The following is a 27,861-nucleotide window of genomic DNA, read 5'->3' as shown; positions in this document are numbered from 1 at the left end:
TACTATAAATTTACCTACATTTTAACACAAAACAAATTTTGAGGTGTTTATCGTAAAATTCAGGAGTCACTTTTCGTCTTGTCTTCATCTGTCCACTTGTATTTTCACCAAATTAGATTTAACTTCTCAAGACGACGGCACAGATGTGTGTGGTGTCATTTACTTCCACAGCAAGAAGGCGTACAAGAGACCTCTTTATTGAATTTATTAAGTTTGTATTCAGACACTCAAAACTGATCAGCCCATCACTAGTAATGCTGTTTTTTTTTTTTACATCATTAAAATTCATTCAGCTGTAAGAGAGAGACCAACAGTTAGGTTAATGATGCTACCTGCCATTATAGGTTAGCAAGTCCAATACAGTCCGTCATAGAAAACCAAAGGGCGCTCATTAATTCATTAAAAACATGATCAACACTGTGCAATGCAATAAAAGTTCCTTTCAAACATGACCATGGACCTTTTCTTTTTTTTTTTTTGAGAAAGTAACAAGACACCAGAGTGGGATTTTTGTTAACACTACATATACCTAATAAAAAGACCACCACTGCTTAACATTTTGACCAGGTCTAGAATGAAAAAAGAAAATATTTTTTAAAAAAGAACAAAAAAAAGTAAAGCAAACCTATATCGAACTGTACAATTGTTCGGAATCTCTAGATAAATTTCCTGTGAGCTCTCAAGCTCTGCAAGCTGTACTAAGAGAGAGGAAGAAGACAACATTGCACCTTAGAACAACATTAGAGTATATTTTCCACAGACTCATGACGATGGATAGTAGTCCAATTTTTGTTTGTTTGTGTGCTGTCTGAACTCTAGTCTAAAACAATCGACTCAGATCGTCCAAATTGATGCACCTACTGGCCTGAACAGAACAAAAATACAGAGTGGATCAACACAGACAGGAAGGAGGTTAACAGACATGTTCTAGTCACAAAGAAAGGATGTTAAGGATCAACAGTCTTCTCAGGTCTTTGTTTTTTTTTGTTGCTTTTTTAATCTCCAAGTAAAGATTACACCAGTGTCAGAATTTACCACGTTGACAAAGCTCTCTGTGTTTGTAAATTTATCTGAAAAATCTCTCCTGAAAAGGGTCTGTTGCACAAAGATTTCAATATGATGTACGACAAAAATGACGAGACCTCCACAGATGAAGAGTCACCTTTTTTTTCTTTTCAATGACATTGTTTGGACATAAAGAGAAACCAGGCGTGTTACCAAGACTCAGACTGGTTGTTTTTTCTTCCAGAATTTCCAAAGGTTTTTCAAAAATCTGGTGGTACTAAAAAATAAAACTTCCTGTTCCACACTTTGTAGCCTCGGTTGAAGAGGTCCTCTTGAAGTAACAGATGTGAGAGACAGACAAAGACAGAGGGGAAGTGTGGGGACAGTCCTCACCACAAATGTCTAAACATGGGAGCAATTTGGTTTTTCTTCTGATTGTGAGCCGAAGTCTATTCCAGGCAGCGTCGTTCGCATCCAGTCGACCCTGTGAAGTAACCGAGACTACGCCTCCACATCGCAACATCACTCTCGGAATTCACACGCAACACAACAATCACACGTTCACGGTTTCTCTCGCTCGTGTCTTTCTTAAAAGGGGGTTAGTCTTCCAACTGAATAAGAGATAAAAATGTGTTTTAGGCGTTTGTAGTGATACATGCATCCATTATACTGATATACACTTCTTAAAAAAAGTTAAAAAATAAAAGAACATCAACAAAAAAAGGTATTAGAAATGCAGCTATACAGAGTCTTTAGCTATTTCTGGGGGAGTGAGGTCGAAGGTCAGGTCTGAGGTCGGGGGAACCGAGGAACCCGATGTCCACATGTTCAGATGGGAGGGGTGGGGGTGGGCGGGCGGGTACGAGGGGTTCATGTGGAGGGGGCAGATGAGAGCAGGTGGGTTGGGTGGTAGGGGGTAGGGGGGGCTGGGTTAGTTACTGCAGCAGGGACGGCTGGTGGGCTGGGCCGTCTCCGTCAGGTCCACCCCCCGGTTCCGACCGCTGCTGGCGCCCGCGGCCTGAGGCTCGTTCTTGGGTAGTTTCTTTGCTGCAATGATAGAACAACGAGGTCAGAGGTCAGCACAAATAAGAGGATGATGACTTGATCGATGACCTGGGGAGTTAGTTAGACCCTTAACCTTTAAATAAACAGAATCATAACCGAAGTGTCCATGTGTGTTGTACTAACACTTCTTTTCTGGGCATGGTGGAAAGTGACCTGAGCACTGGATGCTCTTCTTACTAATGCTGCCTTCATGTGCTATGAGAATTATGGTAAATACTACTTACAAACTCGAAAATTGCACATGAACACCCCCTCGTGTCGTATTTTCCACTGGGGAACTGGGAAAATATTTTGGTACGAATAATGTATCATAAGGGCGCATGTTGTCCAAAATCAAGACATGATTGGACAACTACACACCATGATGTGCTGGTCAGTCACAGGAGCTCGTTCAGTGAGAGACTAATTGCACCCAAACGCACCACAGAACCGCACAGGAAATCATTCCTGCCTGTGGCCATCAGACTATTTAACTCCACCTCATAACTGCATAATTACAACAATAATTACACACAACAGCTAAAATTTACTTATGGGGTCAAATGAGTGGCCATTTTTGTCAAAAAAAAAAAAAAAGTTGTAAGAAATGCATAGAACTGTTGAAATAATGCTAATACATTTGTGCACAGACTACTGATATTATTTGACAGTGGAAGCTATATTTTCAGAAATATTAGATTTTAAATAGCATGTGTATGTGAAAACTTTTGCTGGTGGATGGACGTGACATTACCCATGATGATCTGGTCAGTACCAGTACTTTATTAGTAATAAACTTATATACTTACTCTTGCTAATTATCCTCTTATTCATAAATGTTAGTATTGTGGATCTAAAACAATAACAGCTGACACAAAAACACAAAATGTGGCAGTGGACCGATGTGACATGGTTGTTACAGATCCCATCATACTGATGCTCGGCAGCCATGTCACCATTTCCACAAATGATCCCTGTGCAAAAACTAGGATCAGAATTATTTACTGTATAGTTTATCATCATACTAAAGAGTAAATAATATAGAATTGTTATTTCTTTATAAAAATGCTTATTATTAGAACACTGTTGATTTAAAAGTGACGTGTGACATTCTTAATGTATGTATTGGTGTAACATAAGCAGGATGGATCAGCACCATACGCCATACTGCAACCTGTAAAAATAAAACATGTGATAGGTAGTATATAATCTTGTAAGAAAAATTGGGGAATCTAAAAGAATAGAATATTTGTTTTTCAGGTAAATTCAGTTCAAATATAACTTGGCCATTTGTGACATGAAAATATAGCATTAATTGTGATGAAATTGGACATTTTTGACCTGAAAACATAGTTCATATGACTGTCAACATGTTGCAACAGAACTGAAATCCTGTAAATTTGCATAACTTGCATTTACCAACACAAAGTTCCTTTGGGGATTCACTTATATTGATTTCTTATGCACAAAGACATAAATAAGACCTCTAAGCAAATTTTAGCCAACAATAATATTTTTGCACACTTATGCATATTTACCTCCGCCAAGGAGGTTATGTTTTTGCCAGGGTTTGTTTGTTTGTTTGTTTGTTTGTCTGTCTGTTAGTGTGCAACATAACTCAAAAAGTTATGGACAGATTTGGATGAAATTTTCAGGGTTTGTTGGAAATGGGATAAGGAAGAAATGATTAAATTTTGGTGGTGATCGGGGGGGGGGGGGGGGGGGCGCGGGGGGGGGGGGGGGGGGGCACTGATCAGCCTTGGCGGAGGTCTGCACTCTCCGAGTGCTTCTAGTTCTTTAATTATATTGATAAATTATTGTCTAGTACAAATTACTCTTCTAATTTAATTTCATAGAGCAGTTATATATATATATTTTTTTTTTTTCAGCACTATATATATACTTGTATATTTAGGGCTTTATATGTGTGTGTGTACATATATATATATATATATATATATATATATATATATATATATATATAGACAGGGGTTGGACAAAATAATGGAAACACCTTCACCTCAAGATGATAATGCCCCAATCCATACAGCTAGAATTGTTAAAGAATGGCATGAGGAACATTCTAATGAAGTTGAGCATCTCGTATGGCCGGCACAGTCCCCAGACCTCAACATTATTGAGCATTTATGGTCAGTTTTAGAGATTCAAGTAAGACGTCGATTTCCACCGCCATCGTCTCTAAAAGAGTTGGAGGGTATTCTAACTGAAGAATGGCTTAAAATTCCTTTGGAAACAATTCACAAGTTGTATGAATCAATACCTCGGAGAATTGAGGCTGTAATTGCCGCAAAAGGCGGAACTACACCATATTAAATTATATTTTGTCGATTTTTTAAGGTGTTTCCATTATTTTGTCCAACCCCTGTGTGTGTGTGTGTGTGTGTGTGTGTGTGTGTGTGTCTATATATATATATATATATATATATATATATATATATATATATATATATATATATATATAAATATATATACATATTTTTTTTTCTGTTGTATCAATAATTTATTTCCTGCTACTTTTTATTATACTGGAATGGAGTGACTGTAACACACAATACTTTCCCCCTGGGATTAATAAAGTATTCTGATTACTAATGATACACAAGTTGCCAAGGTGAAAATAACCTTTGACCTTTTCAACATGGCGGAGAGCAACGAGGGATTCATCGCAAATGATAAACACTGCTTTTATTAACATTCTGCTGCTGTTCTGCTGATGATTTTGCACATTTATAGTGTACACAAAAAAAAAAAAAAATTACAAAAATAAAAAATAAATAGTGGAGTTTGCATGTTCTCTCTGCGTGTGTGTGTGTGTGTGTGTGTGTGTGTGTGCTCTCTCCGGCTTCCAAAGATATGCATTGACAGTTTAATTGGTTTAAGCTAAATCCCCCATTGGTGTGAATGTTATGAGTGATTGGTTGTTTGTCTCTATATATGTCAGTGTATACATGTCCCTGTAACCCTCTGAGGATGAAGTTCAGAAGATGAATGAATGAATGAATGAATGAATGAGTGAATGAATGAAAAAAATGCTGTAGCAGATGAATTATCACGTTTAAAACTGTTTTACCCTAGTAGCAGGTCATGATAAATTGTGCGTCAGCCATTTTTAATTTCACTATGACAACAAAAGCACTTGAACACAAACGCACCGGTCATTTCAAATTCACAAATAGAAAGGATCACCTTCCTGACGGCATGTGAAGGCAGCACGAGTTACAACTGCACAACATAAATTACAGTGTTGTACAGTTGTATAAAATAGAGTGAATATCAAACCCCTTTCAAGACAGACAAAAATTTGTTTAGAAAAAGAAGCTAAGTTGAATCCGTTGGTATTACCTACTTACTTTTTATTCTGGATTTTCTTTGCTGCAGTTTGCCCAATAAAAACAGTTTGCATTCTACCACTGCTTCTTGCACAGTTTTAACTTCATATATTATAAGGCCTATAAAATGCTATATTAATAATCTAATCCTAATATTAATCAAAGCTTTCAGTTCATATAGGAAGAAATTAAAAAGTTTTATATTGAATATGACATATGCATAACACAAACCAATGTAAAAGACGCCGAAAAGAAAAGAAAAGAAAAAAAAAAAAGACATGACACTGTGCTACAGATTTGGCTATACTGTCTAGTACAGAGCTGTCACACTCATTCTAGTTCAGGTTCCATATTCAGCCCAATTTGATCTCAAATGGCTCAGACCAATAAAGCAATAGCATAATAACCTATAAATAATAATCCACATTTTTCTCTTTTATTGTGGAAAAAGTAAAGCTACATTATGAAAATGTGAATAACCTGGACAACCATATATGACCTGAAATTTCTTAAGAAAAATAAATACAATTTGCAAATACAAACAATATAACTAATTTTACTATGTTTTTGTGCAAAAAAGTAAAAGTGCAATTTTAATAGTATTATGCCTCAATTTACAGATCACAATGGATCCACAAATACACAAAATATTTAGTAACAGGCAGAATATTGTTAAAATGACACTTATTTTTCTTAAGAAATTTGAGGTTGTTCATTGTTGTTTAGATTATTCAAATTTTTTGTGAAAGGACAGTTTATAAATGTCAACATTTTCATGTAATTTTACTTTTTTACACTAAAACAAGAGAAAAATTTGGAGTGATCCCTGAACTAAAATGTTTTACACCTTTGACTGTTAATATCTTCAGTGTAATTTTTTGCATTTCACAAATCCATCCTGCGGGCTGGACTGGACCGTGTGGTGGGCCAGTTTTGGCCCGTGGGCCATATGTGTATGTATGACATCCCTGGTCTAAGACTTTATAATGGTTAATTTGTTTGAAATATATTGTAAGTATAAATGTAATTATCAGTGTTGATGATTTAGTCTATGGTCTACTTTTAACTTACTAGTGGCATTGTACCAGTGGTGCCACTGTATGATAGCGCCCTCCTGTGGTGAAACAGCAGCATTGCACCCGTACGCCCTTCCGTGCTGCAACATCGGGACACGCGTCGGACAAATACGTGCCGGACACAGAAACGTCCGTTTCTGGATTTTCCTGTGCTTTGGGGGACTCAGTCTTTATCAGATATATATTTGTTAAACATCTGTCTGTTGTGTACAGACATTTGGACTAAACCTAGGTGTTCTGGGAAACAACAGGCATTTCTTGCTTTTTCTTCTTACATCATACAGGTTGTAAGATGTGAATGAACACACCAAAGACTTCACTAAAGGTAAGTTTGAGCCCACCGATCGTTGTACATGCTCTATTACACACTTACCAATTGCCATGAATATCTCGTTGACGTTCATGGAGGTCTTCGCTGATGTTTCCATAAAAAGCAAACTGTTATCGTCTGCGTACGACTGTGCATCCTATGAAAGTGAAAGTAACGTCAGGAAACCTTTGGTCACAATAGCTTCAAGTATGTTACAACATTAGCAAGAACCCAAATAACACAAACCTGGAAGTCCAATGCTCTCTTGTTTGCGAGATCAGCCTTATTCCCAGCCAGAGCTATTACAATATTTGGGCTGGCTTGTCTCTGCAGCTCTTTAACCCAGTTCTTCGCCCGTACAAATGACTCCTGGCAAACAAACACAGACAGGAGGAGGAAGAGGAGGAGGAGGGGGTTGACTCAGTACATTAAAATAACAATAACAGCCATGTGATAGAAACAAAATGACAACCGGACCCTTCCCATAATGTTGGACTGATCCTCTACTGATGTTACAAGGAGGCCCAAAATACAGGCTCATTAAAACAAAACAAAAAAAAAAAAACCATGCCTTAATGACAAATGAACCATATAAAGAACTCAGTAGGATCCTGCACAGTATGGGAGCCAGAGGGAAGAGTTTACAGGAACAGACAAAATATAAAAAAAACACAACATATGAGCTTATTATTTGAGCTCTGAGTAAAAAGACTCATTTCCTTCACAGCATAAATCCACTTAAATCTGTACAAACTTACAACACAGCACATGAAATTAACTTTATATTAAGGCAAACATATTCACCATTAACTAGTGGCTTATCAGCTTGTACCTGTATATAAATCATAGAATACTTCTGTATTTAGTTATAACCCAAAGCCTGTGTTCATGCCCTAAAACAAGAGTATTTATGTAACACATTTTAAAAACACACTACGTCATTGCCCAAAGCCACAAACAATCAACAAACAACCATGTGGAAAGAATTTCAAAACTACAAGGAATTAAACTTATTTTAAGAGTTTTAAGAGTTAAGGTAATGATATACCTGTAAGGTCAGATTTCCCCTCAACAACCTCCTACTTCCTGGTTATTAATATGAATAATCAGGAAGTATTGCAATTTATGTTCTTTTTTTAAATTTATTTATTACTGCAATGTAATAGCAACTCAATGTACATATGGTCAATTCTTATGTAACAAAACACACAAATACACTAGAAGTAAGAGTTTCTAACCCAGACTATGTTACCTGTTCTTATACTGAACTGATAGGTAACGAGTGTGAGGAAAGTGAGGGGGAAATGAAAGTTAAGGTCCCATAATTGTAGGATTTGTCATGCAGGGAATAATTTAACTTGTTGAAACCTGCAGAAACCTTGGTTCAAATATAACAACACACAAGTTGTTAAATCCAGCTTTGTACAACTGTGTACATTATTACTTGTAGATGAATATCAGTGAGTCTAAACTCATTAACAACTAGCTATATTTATTATGTTAAGGAAAAGCTCCATAGGGTATTGTATTTTAGGGGTGGCAAGACAAAGTGACAAATGACAAAATCAACAATCTTTGATTTCATATATTTATCATGAATTCATTGGAAGGCAAAATTGATTTTGCCTGTAATTTACATATTAGGGTATATGTTCACTCTTATGGAGCTGTTATCACTGTTATCACTATTATACTATTATCATCCACATCAGTGACATCTATTAACTATGTCATTAAAAAGCATTTATTACTGCCTCATTCTGCACAACCAACTACTATGACATGTATAGATTTCAATCAATGACCTTCTCAAACGTGGCAAACTAGGACTTCACTTAGACAATACCAACACTGGTAGTGTTGTGGTTTGTTACATGAGAATAGATCACAGTGATGAAGCGCTATTAACCCATAAAGATCCAGTACACTTTTGTGAACAGTGGCACTTTTGTGGCAGTTACAAAATGATTTTTTCTCTCTATTTATCTTTTCTAAAGTAATTTATCACCATTTACTATAATATTACCCTCTGTATTTTGCATTTTTCCACTGTAAATCATGTATTTTCCTATATTTAATTTCATATATTTAATTTAGATGTCCATGAAAACTCAGTTAATTCAAAGGTTATTATATCACAATGGAGAAAACTGAAGAAAAAGTGACTTTTTCAGCAAAGATATGAATAACTGGAAGTAAAAACAAGCATCAGCATCCAGTGTCATTGATCAAATTCCATGGGTTTTACTGGTGAATCAATGTTGTAGAAGATGACTGCGTTTCCACGTTCACTACAGAGCCTCTGAACGTCCAAATGGGTCATGTCTGATGACCATGAAAAGATGACAAACTGCATTTTACACCAATTACATGTACTGATAGGATTAGTGGATCAACAGGTGTTAAACATTTTAGGTCAGCAGATGGTTTTGGTCAGTGGTGGATGTTTGGGTCTTTATGGGTTAATGGAGGAAATTACTGATGAGAGGATGCCTGTATAGAATGGATCAGACCAGAATCAAAGAGGGGGGGGGGGGCACGTTTTCTTTAAGCCAACCCTAGTGGATGTCAGTGGTATTACAAATTTAAGATACTTCCTTACTCCTTAAGATACATCCTTGCCTCTTGTTCGTGAATTGAAAAAAATCTATTATTCAATCCTGAAAAGTAAGGTGAAAATTTTACAGTTTTGTCTGTAAAATGTGTGTTAACCTTGTAATTCATCAAATCAGCTCAAAAGTTGCCAAACTGACTGATGTATGTATAAGCCTGTTTGAATACAGTTGTTTTTTTGTTTTTTTTAATGTACTAAGTCATGTGGCGCTTGACTCTCCCACACTCTGCTCTTTTTGCCTCCCACACAGAGAACTCTGTGGGTTAAGTAGAAACTCCTCTTATGGTACCACATTATAAATTAACCAAAGCAGATTAACACCATAACTCAATCACAGAAGCTTCTCTACAGACTCATGCATTAACCACAGTGTTATAGTGACTAATAATAGCTGATATGTTACAGATATTTATGCCAATCAGCAACTAGTTGGTGAACATGTGGAACCTGTCTACATTACAAAATATAAATGCTGAACTCTGATTTATATTGTGTTTTTGTAATGAAAATGCAATGTGTGAGACAACTAAAATCAAACTTTTTCATTTTGTCATGACCATCACCTAACAATTTTCACAGCAAATTTTCCAGTTGTTTTAATGAATATACTAACTATGTCTGTTGGTTAGTGATGAAGAACATGAAGAAACAATCTTCATTCATCTACTACTGATTTCTTTACTTTCACAGTCCTTTACTAAGCTGTAGGTTTAGCCATCTGTGTGCTGGCATGTTTGCATAAGTAAAACCAGGGTTTACTGCAGGCTTCAACAAGTACAATTTCACACTTAAAAAAAAAATCACTTGTTGAACTTGTTTTCTTCAAGACCTTTTTTGAAATATTGGGAATGGAATTTCAGACCCAGTGCAGACCGGGTCGAGCTGGGTTTTATATACAATACATGGTGATATCACTATGTTTGCTGGTGGCTTTTGTACAGAAGTTTTTACATTTTTCTGGTTTCCCATTTGACGCTATGGTCTTTACACCAGAAACTCCTTGTAGCTGTGAAGTCTTGTCAAATTCATATTTCATGTATTTCATTTATATTGTGTTGTAGGTCAGTGGTGGATGTTTGGGTAGGAACTCTCTAAACAGAGAGTTTTAAAATTAAGAAATGCCAGTGAAATAAAATGGAGGTTTTAGGAGTATTCTTTGACATGTATAATGCATGTTCAGTATATGCTTTTCAGTTGAGTTCTTCTCCTGCCAGAGTTAAGATGTTTGGTCAAAGGAAAAATCCACATTCTGGGTAACACACACACACCTACAAAGACCTGGATTATCATCTATCATCACCAACCTTTTCAAGGCACCTTATATTTTCTATTCCTAATATTTTGAAGAATGCAAGAGAGGGACTTTTTGCACAATATAAAAAATAAGATAAGATACTTTATTGTCATTATACAAAATGTATAATGAAATGTAGGTGCACTGTCAGGATGCAAACTCATAAATAGTAATAATAACTGGAAAAATATAATAGAAACAAAAATATGCATCACTCACATATCAGCATCTGTTCATTTGCTCACACATCAACATTCATTTATTTATCACACAGCAATACGTCACATACACATCAGTACAAATGTATGCAGGGACCAAACAGTGCAAATAAAAATGTCTGTACTTTAGTGGATGAGTTCACTGTTTAGTGTGGTTATGGCTGTGGGGTAAAAACTGTTCAGGAATTGTGTGGCGCTAACCAGTGAAAAACTACTAGGGAATCCAGTCACTTTTCTGTTTTCACATGATATACATCGCATTAGGACATGGCTGTATGAAAACAGTGAAATGTTCATTTTCGTTACTTCTGAGGGCTTGGAAGGAATTTTTTTTTTTTTGGCAATAAGGGCAAAAACTGAAATATTTTGGGCGTGTAAACATAGCCATGGAGCAATTCCAAGCATAACTTAATCTATTATCAGACTGAGCAGAGGTTTAATAAGGAGAAGCAATTTAAGCCATCCACTTTTTTGGCTTGGCTTCAAGTAAAACAATTCCTGATATAAGGTAGAAGACACCAGCATCACTTCATCACAGGCCATATCAATCTGTCCGAAAGATCATAGGACCATCTTTGGAGGCACAATTGGAGTTCTATACCGTACTTTCCAGTCTATAAGCCGCTACTTTTTTCCACACAGTGAATCCACGGCTCTAAAATGAACTGGTTAATTTATGTTTTCTGGCCTAACGATCGATCCGGCTGACGAAGAAGGAAACAGAGCTGCTGCACGTAAGCCAACGTCTCACCATCAATGAATCGATGGTGAGACGTTGGAGACAGGGTGGGTGCAGCTTACAGTCAGGTGCGGCTTATAGTCCGGAAAGTACAGTAGTTCTATCTTTTTTCCCCAGTTTTCTCTGGTTCCTAGACACTTACACTGTGTATGATGGCCAACTGCTATCTGACCAGAAACTCATGTTTGCATCACTTTGGACCTCATCATTAATCAAATATTTTGACATCTACATCAAGCTATATGTAGATGTAGATATGAACGTACTGTAAATCTGCAATGCTGCAGGGTTTCCATTTATTACCTAAACTCTGGTGACCTAATTTATTCCACTACTGTTTAACACTTAGACAAAAAACATTCTGGACAGGTTTAGGTCTAAGTTACCAGATTCTCTATACTTTCACTACACCATAGAGATCAGTGACATACACTAGACCAACAGCTGCAGTCTTATGGTCATTCACTGTCTAAGTCATCATTTAAGCAATCATTACTGATTCTGCAACAGCAAATTAACATGTTACACAAACTCTATGAATTAAAGTGGACTAAAATACATAAGTATGACGCATACACTAAAATATCATCTACTGAAATAAATCCGTAGTGCAACACTCGGTAAAAAAACACATAATCACACTGGTAAATGGACCAATTACAATGAATTTAAGATGAGTAGCTAAGATTCTAAGCTAAAACGTGCCTTGTTTTGTTAATGATAGTCGGTGTGATCTGTCTGAAAAGGATATCATACACCAGATTAACCCTTAAAGACCCAAACATTCACCACTGACCAAAACCATCTACTGATGTAAAATGGTTAATACCTGTTGATCGACTAATCCTATCAATACATGTAAATAACTGCTGTAAAATGCAGTTTGTCATCTTTTCATGGTCATGAGATATGACCCATTTGGACGTTCAGAGGGTCCGTAGTGAACATGGAAACACTGTCATCTTCTACAACATTGATTTGCCAGTAAAACCCACACAGTTGGATCAATGACAGTGGATGGAGACACTTGTTTTTATGTTCAGTTTAGGATTATATATTTTGTTGACAAAATCCCTTTTTCTTCAGTTTTCTCTGTTTTGATACAATAACCTTTGAATTTACTCTGAGCTTTTATGAAAATCTACAGGATCAGTAAATTAAATATAGAAAAATACCTGATTTTTAGTGAAAAATGAAAAATGCTGCAGATAATATTATAGCAAATGGTGATAAATCACTTTGGAAGGGCAAAAAAAAAAGTTGTGACAAAAATAGTTATGGGTCTTTTAAGGTTACTATTGAGCATCCAGGGCTTTTTCATCATTGACAAACCACTGTTCCAGTTCTCCTCAGTGAACAAACACAGACATAAGACACAAAGGCAGCTCATTACTCACCTCGTTGGTTATATCATAGACCACGATGGCGGCCTGGGCTCCTCTGTAGTACATTGGGGCCAGACTGTGGTAGCGCTCCTGACCGGCTGTGTCCCAGATCTCAAACTTGACTGTTGTGTCGTCCAAACATACTGTCTGAGTCAGGAAGGCAGCTGCAGAGGGACAAAAAGGAGGACACATGGATCTACAGCTACTGCGCAAAGCAAAACAGGTTTTCAGTGAAGATAATTCATTTAAAGAACCGAGCTGGAGACGCTGCAGAGGATCAGCTGGATGATTTAGTACAGATTTTCTTGTTTAGCCAATAGGACAAAAATACTTATTAGAAACTCACAAGAATCAAAATCTGAGTGTGTACCGAACAACTGAAGTCAAAGACACTGGACCTACTTCATCACTGATTCTTTTGTTTTACTCATGATGGACTTTTGTTCTTGTTTTTTAGTTTATAAATGAAATATAAACCAAGTCCCTGCAGCCACTTTTACACAGAGATTCTGGAAAAAAGGTAAAATGGTGATCTCACCTTTTTGCCAACATTGATCAATTTACACAGCCAAGCCAAAGGAGTAACAGAGGTGAGACAGGCTGGACACAGACACAGTGTACCTGTGGTCTGGAATCAAAGGGGCAGTGATGCAGCGCAGTGTATAGTGTGACATATAACTTGTGCATCAGAAATACCCTGAGCATAGTGGTGTTAGCTCTCAAAACAACAATGGAAGATGAACAAAGCACAGCACTGTATATTTTAGCAGTGCAGATGTTAAGTTTAATTCAAACTATAACGAAGCTTCTGAGTGTCCTTTATAGCATGATGATGCTCGCAGTGAAGGACACAGGCGAGCAGCTATGGTCGCACTGATATGTTTGTGTACTGTGCATGACCCGCACTCATTTTCAAATCCCCACCCTGACGCGGGGGTTGCGCACGCAATACGTCATCAAAATGTCACACCTTGGTTGCGGAATAACAGATGTTCCTTTTACATAGCATTCCAGAATCATGATTCCACCTTTATCACAGCTCTGTTACTACCTCCAGAGGCATTACAGAGCCGTGACAGAGGTGGGACCACATGATCAACCATTTTGTTTATACAGACATCGTTCTGGAAATAAAGGTAAAATATTCCCGGAACAGAAGTGCTATGTAAAAGGGGCTTATGTCTAGAGGTGTTTTTTCTGGCTAAAGGTGGGTCAGAAAATAGCCACATTATGTAATGAGTACGATATTTGATTTCCATCTTGATTTATGTAAAACTTTTTTTTAAGCTACAGATTAGTACTGCAATACTGTCTTTGTTGTATTTCTATGATTCTCAAGTACCATCATCAGTTTTACAGTAAAGTCTTCAGTTTTTTGTTGTGACTAGAGCCTGGTAATAAATTGGACTAATTCAATGAACACAGTCCTTATTTTTTCACAATTCGGAAATTTTAAACCATTAAATCCAGTCTAGTCATTCCTCTGGAACCCGTCTGTTGGAATATATTCATGTTTCTCCAGTCATTCTTTTATTTTCAGTCAAAGTTCTGTTAATTTTGTTAGGATAAGGTTAAAGGAAATTAGAAATTAAAGAATAAATTGTTTGGCTTTTTTTTCCACAAATGATGAATTGCAGCTGTAAATGATAGTAGACATTGCATTAAAAGGCTGATTTTACAATTTTGTTTGGAAATACTACTGTAAATGCACAAGCATGTTATTAAAGAGGCAGGAAGCATAAGATTGCTCTGTCTTCTGCTCTTTTTCATTCATGATGTGGTCTATTTACGGACATGTAGATGCTGATTTTCTTTTATCTGATGAATGACACAAACTACATTTTTTTAAACACTTAATTCACTTTGCCACCCTTCCAGCTGCAACTTTTTTGGTTATTGTTGTTTGTGCATAATACAGCATGTAATTTATATTAACAATAATATTTTTAAATGATGTTCGGGCTATAATTCATATCGAGACAAAAAAATAGATTTAAATCCTCAATAATAATGACAAACACCACGCTTCATGTTTTTGTGCATATTACTAAGCCCTGTTCAAAGGCCCTCCTCTTTATTCCTCATTGCTGTTTTTCATACCTCCGATTGTGCTCTCTTGGAATTCGTGAAACTGTCCCTTGACAAATCGAAGTACGAGACTCGACTTCCCCACGGCTGACTCTCCTAAAAGCACCAGTTTGAACTGGCAGATCTTGTTGCCGGCGTTCGGCCCGTTGGGTCGTGTTGCTCCGCCTCTACTTGCCATGTCGTGCTCTCCGGTCTCTTCCTCTGGACACTGGTGGACCGTCGACGACAATGGAATAACACCTACAGAACAGAAAAATGTTACTGTAGGTACTAAACCAACTGAAAACCATTACAGGGATGTTCGAACAGAGTAACGGGAGCCTTTTAATTACTTCAATTTACCAGTGCTCACCATCTTAATTCACCAAAGTCACATAAATATCTCAAGTCCTATTGTCCTGTAACTCACTGTCACGGTTAAAAACATGTTACTGCTTTATTCTGACTTCCATAAATACAAATGACAAAGAATATATGAAGAGAAAATTCAAATACAATAACTGAAAGAAAGAAAATGGCTCAGGTCACACAAGGAGCAACAGCGTAATTATATTTGTGAGACTGTGAGAAAATTAAAGATTAAGGGCAGCTATTTTTTTTTTAATTTATTACTTTACAACTACTGACATTGCTTATGATTTAAGCCTGAATGTTTCTCTTGGATCAACAACGATTTAAACTTTTCCAATACTTACATGACAGTTCTACATATGTTGTAATTTAACTATATATATTTTTTAGGATATTCTTAACTGAAAATATTAGGAAAATGGTAGGAAAAAGGGTTAAAAGGGTATAAGATTTAAATGGTCTGACAATCTTCTCAGAAAATATCACAGCATTTCACAATTATTATTATTATTACTATTATTATTATTATTATTATTATTATTATTATTAATATTTATTAATAATAATAATAATAATAATAATAATAATAATAATAATATCATCATCATCATCATCATCATCATCAGGTACTGAACCTCAAAGGAATAAAAACAGAAGGATTTTTTGTTTGAAAAAGTCTCCCTTTAAAAACAGATAAAATAAATTTAGATTAACATCTCCCTTTTGAACAATAGAAATAGGAAATTAAAAAAGAAGCAGGCCCTGTAAACAACACAATCTTGCTTTATAGGTGATCAAACCGTACTTCCTTTTAAATAACAAATAGGAGAGGGGAAAAAGGGAGGTTCTCCATCCAGCTGTATTTTTTCCAGTACTTTACATAAGCAATGTACACAGCATAATTGTAATTTTAAAACACGGTGTACCTGGAGATAGTTAAACACTGACAGCCCCGTTATAAATGAAAGCTGTTGTGTATTATATTCTGGGTTGTAGCCTAAGTATGACAGGACAATCCACTAGTTTGACTCTGTATTTGATAAATGTGTCTAATGAAGGATTTCTTCTTAACATCATAACATCAGTCTCAGAAATGTGGTAACATATTTAACACGTTTGCATAGACTATTGTGTAGATGTTACATCTTTCAGTGTGAACTATCCTAATATGATATTAAAAACAATTAAGTAATGTTGAATTGTATGTAACTGCACTTGCTTTTGTAATAAATTGAGATAAATTGAGATCACATATTGAAATTAAAAGCATTAACAGCAACATTGGTTAGGCAATAACACAAACTCTCCAAATTTAGGCCAAAAGATAAAATAAGACTTTATAACACTAATCACAGGACTACATGTAGTTTACAGAACACCAAGACAACAAAACTGAAACAGTACCATCATAGTGTCCAAACAGTATTAAACTGCCACTTTAAAAAATATACTCATGTTTCTTACCTTTGGCAACTTAACTAGAACTTCTACTGTAATTTGACCAACTTCTGAAAGTGTGAAAACTTGTTACAACAACCCTGAGGCAACTCCAGTTATGCGGAGCTGTTACAATGTTACAAAGGGGATTTGTGTGACACGGATCTGGGATAAATATGTGGCAATATGTTTCCTAGGTTCGGTTCCACCCTGTTTACCCACGGTCTGTCTATGGATTTCATGTTACGGTAAATAACATCACCCACCTTAACGAGACAACATATCGACACTCTGATTTTGACATTCCACGATAATAACAACTAAGTAAACACCAGGCACCAGTCCAAAAATAAGTGCTGTTAACTTCTTCGAAATCGTGTTACGACACAGTTAACCACAAATAACCTGTTATGTTGCTGACTGGCTTGAATTAGCATTAGCAGACTAACGACACACAGCGTTAGCAGCAACGCTAACTAGCTAGCTAGTTCAAGAATAGTTAGCTTAGCGTTAAATGCCCCCACTGCCTGTCAAATACCGCAAATTGACTTTAAAAGTCCCCTTGGAAGTGGTCACACACCAAGGTTATAGATAGCACATCTTCCACTTATATAACAATTGCCATCAGACACAAATGATGCGGGTTTGGGTGTGTACAGCTAGTGACAGCTAGCTACAGTTAGCTACCTGACGTTAATTTAGTGACCTTATTAGCGAACCAGAAAATGTAAATCCAGACATTGAATATATCACTTGTGGGTTAACATGTTTGCGTTACTCATTTCAACACGACTAGCCTATGACAGTCGCACAGGGTTAGCTGTTTTACAAAGCTAGTTGTCCTGGCCCTACTTGTGTCGGTTAGCTACGTTAGCTACAGAGATAATAGACACTGAACTGGCTAACACAGTGAGCAAACGTTGTTTAGCAGTGACCGGATCGGGAGGAGCCCTCCGGATAGCCATTAGCTACCAAGCTAACACTAATATTAACTACTCACCTACCAAAAGGAGGAAGCTACTTTGAGTAAAATGTGACTCCAGAGGAATATTTGTGGCACTTCAGTATCTGTTCACAGTGTGTCGACTATCCAGCCAGCTACTGTAACATTAGATCTCATTAGGCTTCGCGATGTCCCTCTCCCACTTCTTTCAACTTCCCTTTTCGCATTGTACGAAGGATGATGACAGATCGTATGACTGGAATTGACAATTCGCCTACGTATTAGTGCTGTGGGCCAATCGTATGTTAGAACGAATTCCTATGAACTCTATGGATTTCCAAAAATAAAATAAATGAATACCATAATAAAACTACAAACAGCAACGTGAGGATGTCAGAATAGCTTAGGTTAAAACCCAGTCTGTGTGATACATACGCAAGAGGATTTTATTTTATTAGATTTTTAAATAATAATACGTAGTTCCACAAATATTATAATGTTACTAGTGTTCCAATTTCATAAATTTACATTAAGTCAAAAATTATTTAGACTTCTTTTTTGTCATTAAATTTATTAGAAATGACCCTGTTGCTAGGCAACGAAACTGGGAGTAACAACAACTGTGTCGTACTGAGGAGTTTGGTGTAGTCTGTGGTTAAACTTAACCTAATGAAGCAAAAGCTAACAGAAAGACCTAAAGGCTTTTGATGCGCTATCAAGATGAATTTGACCACTGAAGACATTTCAAATGGAATTAAATACACAGACAAATGTCCAGACACTGCAGGGGTAAGTAAGCTTAAACCACCAAACTAAGGTTAGCTAAACTGCCCATAAAGTATTATGTATGTTCAGCTCTGTAAAATAAATAAATAAAAAACGACAAAGCTTGTGGATGTTTTTGTCTTATATAAGGTATAATAACTTTCGTCAATCTGGTTTATTTTAATACCAGGCTGGGAAAGTAAAACCAGTGGGAGACAGGGCTAAGACCTGCTTGGAAGAAACAACAAAGGTGAGGCTTTTCACAGTGATGGAAACAAGTACTAAATTAAATTAACTTGAGTAGAAGTATTAATATGCTACCACACTGTCAAAATACTTCAGTGCAAGTAAAGCTAAGTTTCAGGTTTAAAACCTTACAAACAAAATGTAGTCTATCTAAAGTATGAAAAACCAAAGACGGCATTGCACTAAAGTGCTAAAATGTTTTACTGTTGCATACATTTTTGGATTCCCATTACTGCAATATGTATCTTGAGTATTTTACTGCTATGGAGCCCATTGAAACTGATTACTTCTTAATATAGTTTTATCATAGTTTAAGCTACAGAAGCGCATCATATTCTGTATGATCAGTTTATTTTGCATTTGGAGCAGCAATTCAATTTATAAAGGAATGTGCCATCATTCAGTTTCTCACAAATATACAAGGTCAGCATTGTCTGAAAAGTAAATCAGAATCAGAATACTCTATTAATCCCAGAGGGAAATTATTGATGAGGTTGTAAAAAAAAAAAAAAAAAGGAGTAAAAAAAAAAAAAAGAGCTGTAGTGGAGTATAAGTAGGTTACAGAATAAATCTGAAAATAGGAAGTAGTTGAATATAAGCAGCTCAAAGTTTTACAACAGTATTGGAATTCAATTTTGATTTTCTATTTTGATAATATATTAATGGGTTGTGGTTTAATCCTACATGGATAATTGCCAATTTAATAGTAAAAGGGTTCATCAGTGTTAATGGTACCGTAATACATCTGGTTCATATTTACCTTTCAGTCTCCAACTCCACCTGGGGTCAGAAAATTCCGTACCAGCAGTCAGCCTGAGCCAGGAGCTATCAGAGTGCATCATGGGAAAGCAAATGATCTAGATGTTGCCAGCAGCCTTGTTCATGGTGTCAGCACCAAGTATTCCCTTTCTGTGAGTACTATTCTGTCACCCCTACACCCATATCAACATCACATATTTTGCCATTGTTGTATAATAGAATAAAGCATTTACTGGGTTGATTTTTGACATTTATACGTTCTAAAACTTTCTCACCATAACATATTGTACAAACCTACAACTCACTGTAATACATGTTAAGCCAGGACAGCTCTGCACGGTTCAAATATTAACCCTTTCATATGTGAATTTTAAAGTTTTAAAATGTAATGGGAGTATATCAAAATAATAGGATATATAGAAATAACAATAATACCATAAAAGTATATATGAAATATCTACAAATGACATCTGAATGACATCTACAAACAATATGTACACAGCAGTCTTAAACATATGTGTATCAAACTTACTAACAACTTAAGATAGGACTAACATACAACTTTGTATTGATTCTGGTGTCATGCGCATCACAATAAGTCGTCTGTGTGAAACAGAACAGCAGAACCAATGGTTATTGGCAGCAAAATTAAGGAAACAAAGCTTCCATTCAAGAAAATTGGAATGAATATTTTTTTTAATCGATTTTAGTCAATAAATCATTTCAGCTTGTCTGTATTTTGCCAAAACATGACATGCTCATTTTCACAACCAAATTTGTCTTTTTGTGTTTCTGATAGGTCTCAAGCATAAATCCTGGTCAAAAGACTTTATTTCAAGACAAGCTGCAAGAGCTGAGTGAGAAAGTATATGCCTCCAGTCAAAAAGCCCCACTCGGCAGGTCACATGATCAACGTCTGGGACTTCCCACCTGGTTTAATGATGAAATCACATTTGGTGTTAAGACGGTTAAAGGTAACTGTCACATTAAGTAAGTTCATGGCTGATGTATGTGAGCGTTACTGTACGACTGCTCTATATGTTGTGTGTGTCCAGACTCAGGCGTCCGTGAGATTCTTAACCCATCAAAAACAGTAGAGGAGGTGGAGCAGGAGGCCCAGGAGGGACATGACATGTACGTCTGCAGCCACAACGCCTATGATGTTGGTAAGAGGATGGAAACCTCTGAATGTCCAGCTCCAGACTAACAGATTTTGACTGTGTGTGAACCTGAATGCAGGGTTTTCCCTCAGTTTTAGGGGATTCAGATGTCTGAAATTGAAAAGCATTTGCAAACACAGACAAAAGATATACAATCAGTCGAAACATTTACAGACCAACAGTCTTGATTCCAGAGTTTTGATGCTGTCTTTATAATCAGTCAAAAGAATCAGTGTTTGTAGATGGAGCTCAGACTGAAGCTTGTTCCAGACATCAGGAGCAGAAAACCTAAAAGATTTCTTTCTTAATTCAGTCTTTATCTTTGGAACAACAGTTTCAGGGTGTTTGAGTGGAGACTGTAACTTCCATGATTCCAGGTTAACAGTGAATATAAATAACAAGGGAAATGCAGAGAGACAAGCTGAAACATTCAAGAATGAAGAATGAAATATAAAAGAGAATGTGCCATTTATATTACTTGTTCTGTACATATTACTATAATATATTATATTATTATATATTATTATAATACATATTATTTACTATTTTGCTTTTTTTTTCTAAATGGTGCTGTGTGAGTGGCCTTGAGTTGCAGCAGGCCTCTGTTGTGATTATGATATGTCTGAGATATGTTATGTTATATCAGGTGGCATATGTTGGATTGTTATATGTATGAGCTGTGTTGTGTTAGAGCAGGTGGTGTTGTAATTTGCCAGTCTATAGATACTTAATTAAAAGGTAAATACAAAGGCCATATGATTTTTGTGAAACTATCAGTTTTCATTAAATATTTCTGTTTTCAGAGAACTAAACCACTTCTCACATAGACCCCCTGTCAAACTGATCAAACTCAGATCAGACCCTGGTCTCCTGGAATCATGTTTCTTTACTCTGTTCATCGTTGCTGTCAATGATTCTTCATCCTGCTGCATTTGCTGCTTGATTCACAAACCATGTCCACCCCAGCTCCGCTGTTTCATTTTGGATCTAACTTAAACAATGTCATTTGCTATCCATTCCTTTTTCCTTCTTTATCACTATCACTTCCTTCTTAGAATTTATCACATTGGTATGTGGAAGGGCAGGAGCTCCCATATACTGTCTACTACAAACTGTACTTTTGACAGAAGTGGTCTTTACTGGATTCCACATTACATTTATTGTAATTTGTACATTCTATTTCACTTTCACAGGTAACTGGGAAATACTACAGTATGCGAGGACAGTTTCTCCGTACATTTCTTATCATTGGTGTATGTGTTTTGTTTTTCTTTCCCCCTTTTTTTCACCAGGTGAGCGAATCGATAGGAAGTACGACTGGACTCGCTACACTAAGGACAGTGTTTTTGGAGTTACCACCCCTCATTTTAATGATGGCCGTAACCTTGCCAAGTCTCTTCAATGGCTGGATGAAAAACAGAAGTAAGTAATTAAGGACTAAAAAGCTTAGAGGGAATCATTATCACAATCCTTGATGAATATTTGCCTCCCTTTTTGCAGTTTTAGGGTTTTTTAAATATACAGTATTGTGTTCTTTTTCCTCAGGTTTTACAATCCAAAAGTTGATTGGAGAAGATCTAATAACTCAAAGGAAAAGATGCAGCTACTATATAATGGCAAAGTGAATAAACAGTAAGTTTCCTGTGTGTAAAGTGTATTTATATTTCTCAGTCATGTTTATATTTCACTGAGTTTATAATTTACTTTTTTAGGAGAGGAAATATCTTGAATGTTCCACCAGAACACACTTTTGGACTTCTCTTGCCAGAAGATGTAATTGGTAGAGTTCACATTTCTGGGTCATAAAATTTCTGGGTCATAAAATGTACACAAATGGGCGTTTTTGGACAGCTAATGGAAATTCCCCTGCTGTCCCCACAGGTGTGGGAGAGACAATCCACTCAACAGGACCAGGACAGGACACAAGAGGCCGAGACCAACAGCGAAGCCTCGTCCACACAGTACAACACCACCTCAAGAAGGTCAACTTCCATCACTTCCCCACTCTGCTACAGGCATTCAGACACTACGACAAGGTAAGACTGCAATTTGTATTAGAGATGCAACTATTGATTATTTTTGTTACCAATTAATCTATCAGTTATTTTCTTCGAATTGATTTCATTAAATGATTATTGGAAGGGGTGAAAAAAAATAGTTAAAATGTGAAACAGACATGTCTGAAAACAACAAACAACTTATCCTTTATTCCAGAACAAGATGAAACAACAGCCACAAAATGTATAAAAGTAAAATGATATATAAAAAATAACTATATAGAAATAACAACAATAACAACAGTATAAAAGTATATATAAAAATATCTATAGATATAAACCCCAACAGACAAGTCAAATGACATCTACAAACAATATGTGCACTGCAGTCTACAACACATTTGGATCCAACTCACCAACAACTTAAGATGGAACTAACATACAGGTGAGAAAAATAAAGACAAATAGTTTTAATGTTTGTGTGAAATATTCAAAGTTTAAAGGAGTAAGTGATGGTTCCAATGTAGAACAGTGAACATATAGACGTTTTCTGCCCTTTTGTCCTCATCTCTTCTGAGTTACGCTCCATGTTCTTTTAATTGATCCTGGCGTCATGTGTGTCACAATAAGCATCCGTGTGAAACACAACAGTGGAACCAATGTTTAGTGGCAGCGAAATTAAGAAAATAAAGCTTTGATTCAGGAAAATTGTAATCGAATAATTTTTTTAATTGATTTGGATTAATCAGTAGTTCTGGTCCATGTATTTTGCACATGTATGTTCTAGGTTCATCACAAAGGACCAGTGACATATGGTCAGGGGACGTAGAGCCTCATTTGTCATCATGAAAAGAAAAAAAAAAAAAAAGAATAATAAAATAAAATAAATGTTGATATTTGTCCACTGATCTGTTCTATAAATGTATTTTCCCTGTAATTCCAGTAATTTTGATTATTTTCAATTCAAAATTATAGAATTTCTGCATTTCCATTCAAATACAGGGAAGAGATGTGCGGTGTGGCAGCAGCGAGTTGAGCCTAACCGTGGAAAGCAAAATCCCTCCCAAACTGTGCTCCATCCCATGCAATTAGAGTGTGTTTCTGTCTTTCTTTATATCTCCATTAAAATGGTTCCAAACACTTTGATTATATGCCCTGACCTTCCAAAGTCTGGATAATGTTTAAAATGTATGAGTGTAACTTGTTCATTCAAGGAGATCAATCAGAAAACCACATAAAAAAGGCATTCGGTGAGGCAGTCAGTACTCCTGCCTCATGGCAGAGGGTGCTACTGAGCCCATGGGCTCTGGCGACTGCAGAGGCTAAGTGTCAAGTGCAGCAATTTGTTTACTTTTCCTTCTTGTCCCGCCTTATTCTCAAAATGGAAGATTACGTATCCAACATAATCTGATTGAAAGTTACATTTTGACCTTAAATGAAATACGTCTCACATATGTACTGTATGTGTAAAGAACGCTGATATGTGATATGAAACACAACCTGTTAACTGTTGTCGATCAAATGGTGAATAAGATACTGTTCCATCCAGCTTTATTTTGAAAGCTTCCTGTTGGGTTCCTGCCTGTCCACCTGTGCCAGCTTGACATAGGGACTATATAAGCAGGCCCTTTGTTTCACTCACTCTCCCTCTCTGGTCCAGTTGTACAGGCCACAAGCTTCAGTAGCACACTTAGGTGCTTGTGTTGAGATGTTTGGCCTTCGTTTTGGTTTGATTCACTTTCTATTTTTTCAGTAAACCTAACTTTATCAGTTAATTGTGGTCCCGTGTCCATCATAATGTTTGGCTCACGAGCCAGTCTTAACAATACTCTATTTGGTTCATATATTTGTGTTTGCAATGAACCTCACCACACGTCACTGCAAAGGGCACAGTGACATGTCATAGTAGGAGTAACAGCTGATTTCTACTAACGGGCCACTGCTCCACCTGTGTCTTAACATTGTGGATCGAAATGTGTATAATCTCACTGTGACACTTTTTACCATCAGCATCATGAGGTTCAAGACAAGGTGCTAATGTTGTGCTGGTGTTAACACAGTCATAACATTTTGAATTCAGCTACTATGGTCAGGATTTTCTGTGTTGAGGTGTTTTTGTTTTTTTGACCAAATTCATTTGTGTTTCTGTTTGTAAATAACTAGAAGGGTAAGGGCATGATAGACAAAGACGACTTGCGGGAGGTGTGCCATGAGTTCCAGATGGACGTGAATGAGCTGGTCCTGGATGACCTGATGGATTACTGCGATGAAGACAAGGACGGACTCATCAACTTCCTGGAGTTTGCGAACTTCCTTAACTGGAAGGAAAAGATGCCGATTAAGACTCCAGAGCAACAGATCCTAACAGGCAGTCAGTATAAATGTATTATTGTTTCATGTTGGATTTATCAGTCAACAGGGGGAGACACATGGATGCACAGCAAACTGAACAATAACTGTACAGAACCAGGAGGATTTTAAAGTCTATCTTAGCTTTTACAGTGAGCCAGCCTGAGAAAAGCAAATTACAATAATCTAGTCTGGATGAAATAAATGCATGGATTCATTTTTCTGCATCATTCTGCATTACAATATGCCTGATTTTTGAAATATTTCACAGATGAAAAAAGGCAGTCCAAGAAATGTGTTTATGTGTGCGTTAAACAATAAATCCTGATCAAATATAATGCCTAGATTCCTCTCGGTGGTTTTGGGCTCCAGGGTTACCCTATCCATGGTGACCACTTCACTAAACACCGCATCCATAACATTTTCTGGACCAATCACAATGACTTTAGTTTTGTCCGAATTTAATATCAGAAAGTTGTTGGTCTTCCAATCTTTAATCTCTTTAACGCACTCTTGTAGGTTAGTTAACTGATTGGCTTCATCAGGTTTAATGACTAAATATAATTGGGTATCATTATATTTTTTACTTTACATACAAATAATAGATCAATTACTAGAACTGTACGGGATGATTTTAACTGCATGTTGATATATTTTGCCTCCTGCAGAGCAGCAGATCAACTCAGAGATGAAACCCTCAACAGAACCAGCTCAGCTTCCTGCCCCTAAAGCTCTGATTAAAGCAGAAGACCTGGAGCCCATAGAACCAGGCAGCTCACTGAAGATTCCCAGGACTCTAAGACGAACCAGGGCCAGTCCACACCACTTCATCACCTCCTCGTCCTGCATCGGAGCTGCTGGTGTCAATGACTCCGCAAGTAAGTCAGATTGATGGGTATTTTATAGACACACACCACTTTTGTCATAAAACATGTTGCAGTTATGATGCCAGTTGTATGTTGCTCTTCATGCTGGTTCAGGGACAATAAGGACAAATATGTATTACTGTTACAGTGGTACCTTGACTTACGAGTTTAATTCATTCTGTGACTGAGCTCGTAACTCAGTTTGCTTGTATATCAAATCAGTTTTCCCCATTGAAATTAATTGAAATGACATTAATCTGTTCCAGCCCCATAAGTCAAAATACATTGAGATAACATCTAGTGGATCCCAAATTTATTTCTAACCTATGAGTAACGTGCTTTGAACCTATGTGTAACTTATGTTGAACTTATCTCCAATACACATAGACGTATGTAGACGTATTTGACATGTTCTGGATGACCTCCTTCAGTGGTTTCAGCACCTCTCCTCTGGACAGCGACCGGACTTTGTTATGCAGCAGGAGATAATACCAGTAATACCTAATATCACCATAATCCTCAAATTTAGGATTAAAAAACTAACACACTAAAATAAAATACATTTAAATTAAACAGTCATTAATTTTCCAAAGCCACAGGGAGCTGTTGCAGACAGATGAAAGAGCCACATGTGGCTCCGGAGCCCGGTCGGCTATTTGAAAATGGGGTTGACAGGAGGAACCCTTCAGTACTCCTCTACACGCCGTGGTGAGCAGAAAGGTGGAGGATCCACCACTAGGATACCTACTAGCTGACCACCAATATCTTTCTTTTTATTGGCTATGACAACTAGCAGCGGTGTATCTGAAGCTCGCTCGTAACTCAGATTTTGATTCTCAACTCAAAGCAAAAAACTGACCGAGCAATGGCTTGTAACTCGAAAAACTCACAAGCTGGTGCACTTGTAAGACAAGGTACCACTGTACTTATATTGCTGTGCTGAATACCTTTGTTAATACTTTCAATTATTTTTTTCATTATCTGTCATATTTATCATACAACCAAACATCCCAGCATACATGAGTGTCTTTCCCCTTGGTCTGAACTTAAAGGACTTTTAACTTTCAACATATCTCATTGTGAATCCTGTGGTTTGAGCTGGGTTTTTTATGTCTTCGACGCTGTCTGGTTTCTGTCTCCGCAGACTGTCATACTTTTGGAATACCCAGTATACGAACTGACCTTCCAGCTCCACGCGTCAAGAGAGTCAGCGACCGAACCAACTATGGAGACACGTCCACAGCTGTTGATCTACTCTTTCCCTCGGTTCATGCCGCTTTCGGTGTTCATGAAGAACACTTCCTGTGTCCTCGAAGCAAGCAGGAGGTATTCACACAGCATATGAGCACTGAAGATTACAGTGACGGAAATCACAGTCAACTATTTTAAATGTACAAATTGCTGAAGAATGAGATTAAAGTGATCATATTGTGGTTTGCTTATAGAAGTAATCAAAACGCATACAGTCCATGGTTATCATATGAGTCTACCTGTGATCCACAGATTGAGGAAATCTTCAAGAATGTGGGTGTGAATATCCCCGAGGAGAAATTTGAGGAAGTTTGGAAACTGGCATCCATGAGACATCCAGATGGAGAGGTTTGCGTCGACACTTTCCGGAATGTACTAAGGGAAATAAAAGCAATGTAGTGCATCCAATCACAAAGACAAGAACTGGAGGTGATTTTATTTGGGTCACCAAATGAATGAGCATTTGTCAAAATGTTCAAGAAAAAGCGTGGTTTGATGAATGTACTCTTAACACTGAGTCTAGACTAAAAGGCTGGTGAAGATTTGTGAATTCTGCCTAAATTCATTCATTTTGTCTCACTTAAGAAATGACTGTATTTAACCCATAAAGACAC

The 27,861-nt window shown here is 36.8% G+C and overlaps 2 protein-coding genes across 3 annotated transcripts; one reads left to right on the top strand and one right to left on the bottom strand.

Annotated features, from left to right (window-relative positions):
* Positions 1-190: 190 nt before the first annotated feature.
* rab5ab (RAB5A, member RAS oncogene family, b) lies at positions 191-18,105 on the bottom strand. 2 transcript variants are annotated; one of them, XM_030157761.1, is made up of 6 exons: positions 17,916-18,104; positions 15,136-15,363; positions 13,048-13,199; positions 7,032-7,154; positions 6,849-6,942; positions 191-2,052 (listed from the first exon to the last, which is right to left on the bottom strand). In XM_030157761.1, exons 2-6 carry the CDS (start codon positions 15,299-15,301, stop codon positions 1,937-1,939), a joined length of 651 nt encoding a protein of 216 aa, XP_030013621.1. In that variant the 5' UTR covers positions 15,302-15,363; positions 17,916-18,104; the 3' UTR covers positions 191-1,936. The 2 variants fall into 2 exon arrangements, with proteins under 2 accessions (XP_030013621.1, XP_030013620.1); XM_030157760.1 differs by having other exon boundaries at positions 1,915-2,052; positions 17,912-18,105.
* On the top strand, positions 15,300-27,861 carry efhb (EF-hand domain family, member B). Its single transcript, XM_030158443.1, has 14 exons — positions 15,300-15,386; positions 17,109-17,159; positions 18,810-18,869; positions 19,633-19,776; positions 20,424-20,598; positions 20,680-20,790; positions 22,077-22,206; positions 22,330-22,416; positions 22,497-22,564; positions 22,666-22,820; positions 24,945-25,152; positions 25,799-26,008; positions 27,141-27,322; positions 27,500-27,861. Exons 1-14 carry the CDS (start codon positions 15,300-15,302, stop codon positions 27,644-27,646), a joined length of 1,815 nt encoding a protein of 604 aa, XP_030014303.1. The 3' UTR covers positions 27,647-27,861.

Source organism: Sphaeramia orbicularis, chromosome 16, assembly GCF_902148855.1.
Source record: "Sphaeramia orbicularis chromosome 16, fSphaOr1.1, whole genome shotgun sequence".
NCBI classification, from domain to species: Eukaryota; Metazoa; Chordata; class Actinopteri; order Kurtiformes; family Apogonidae; genus Sphaeramia; species Sphaeramia orbicularis.
This window is presented reverse-complemented; position numbering and strand designations above follow the sequence as displayed.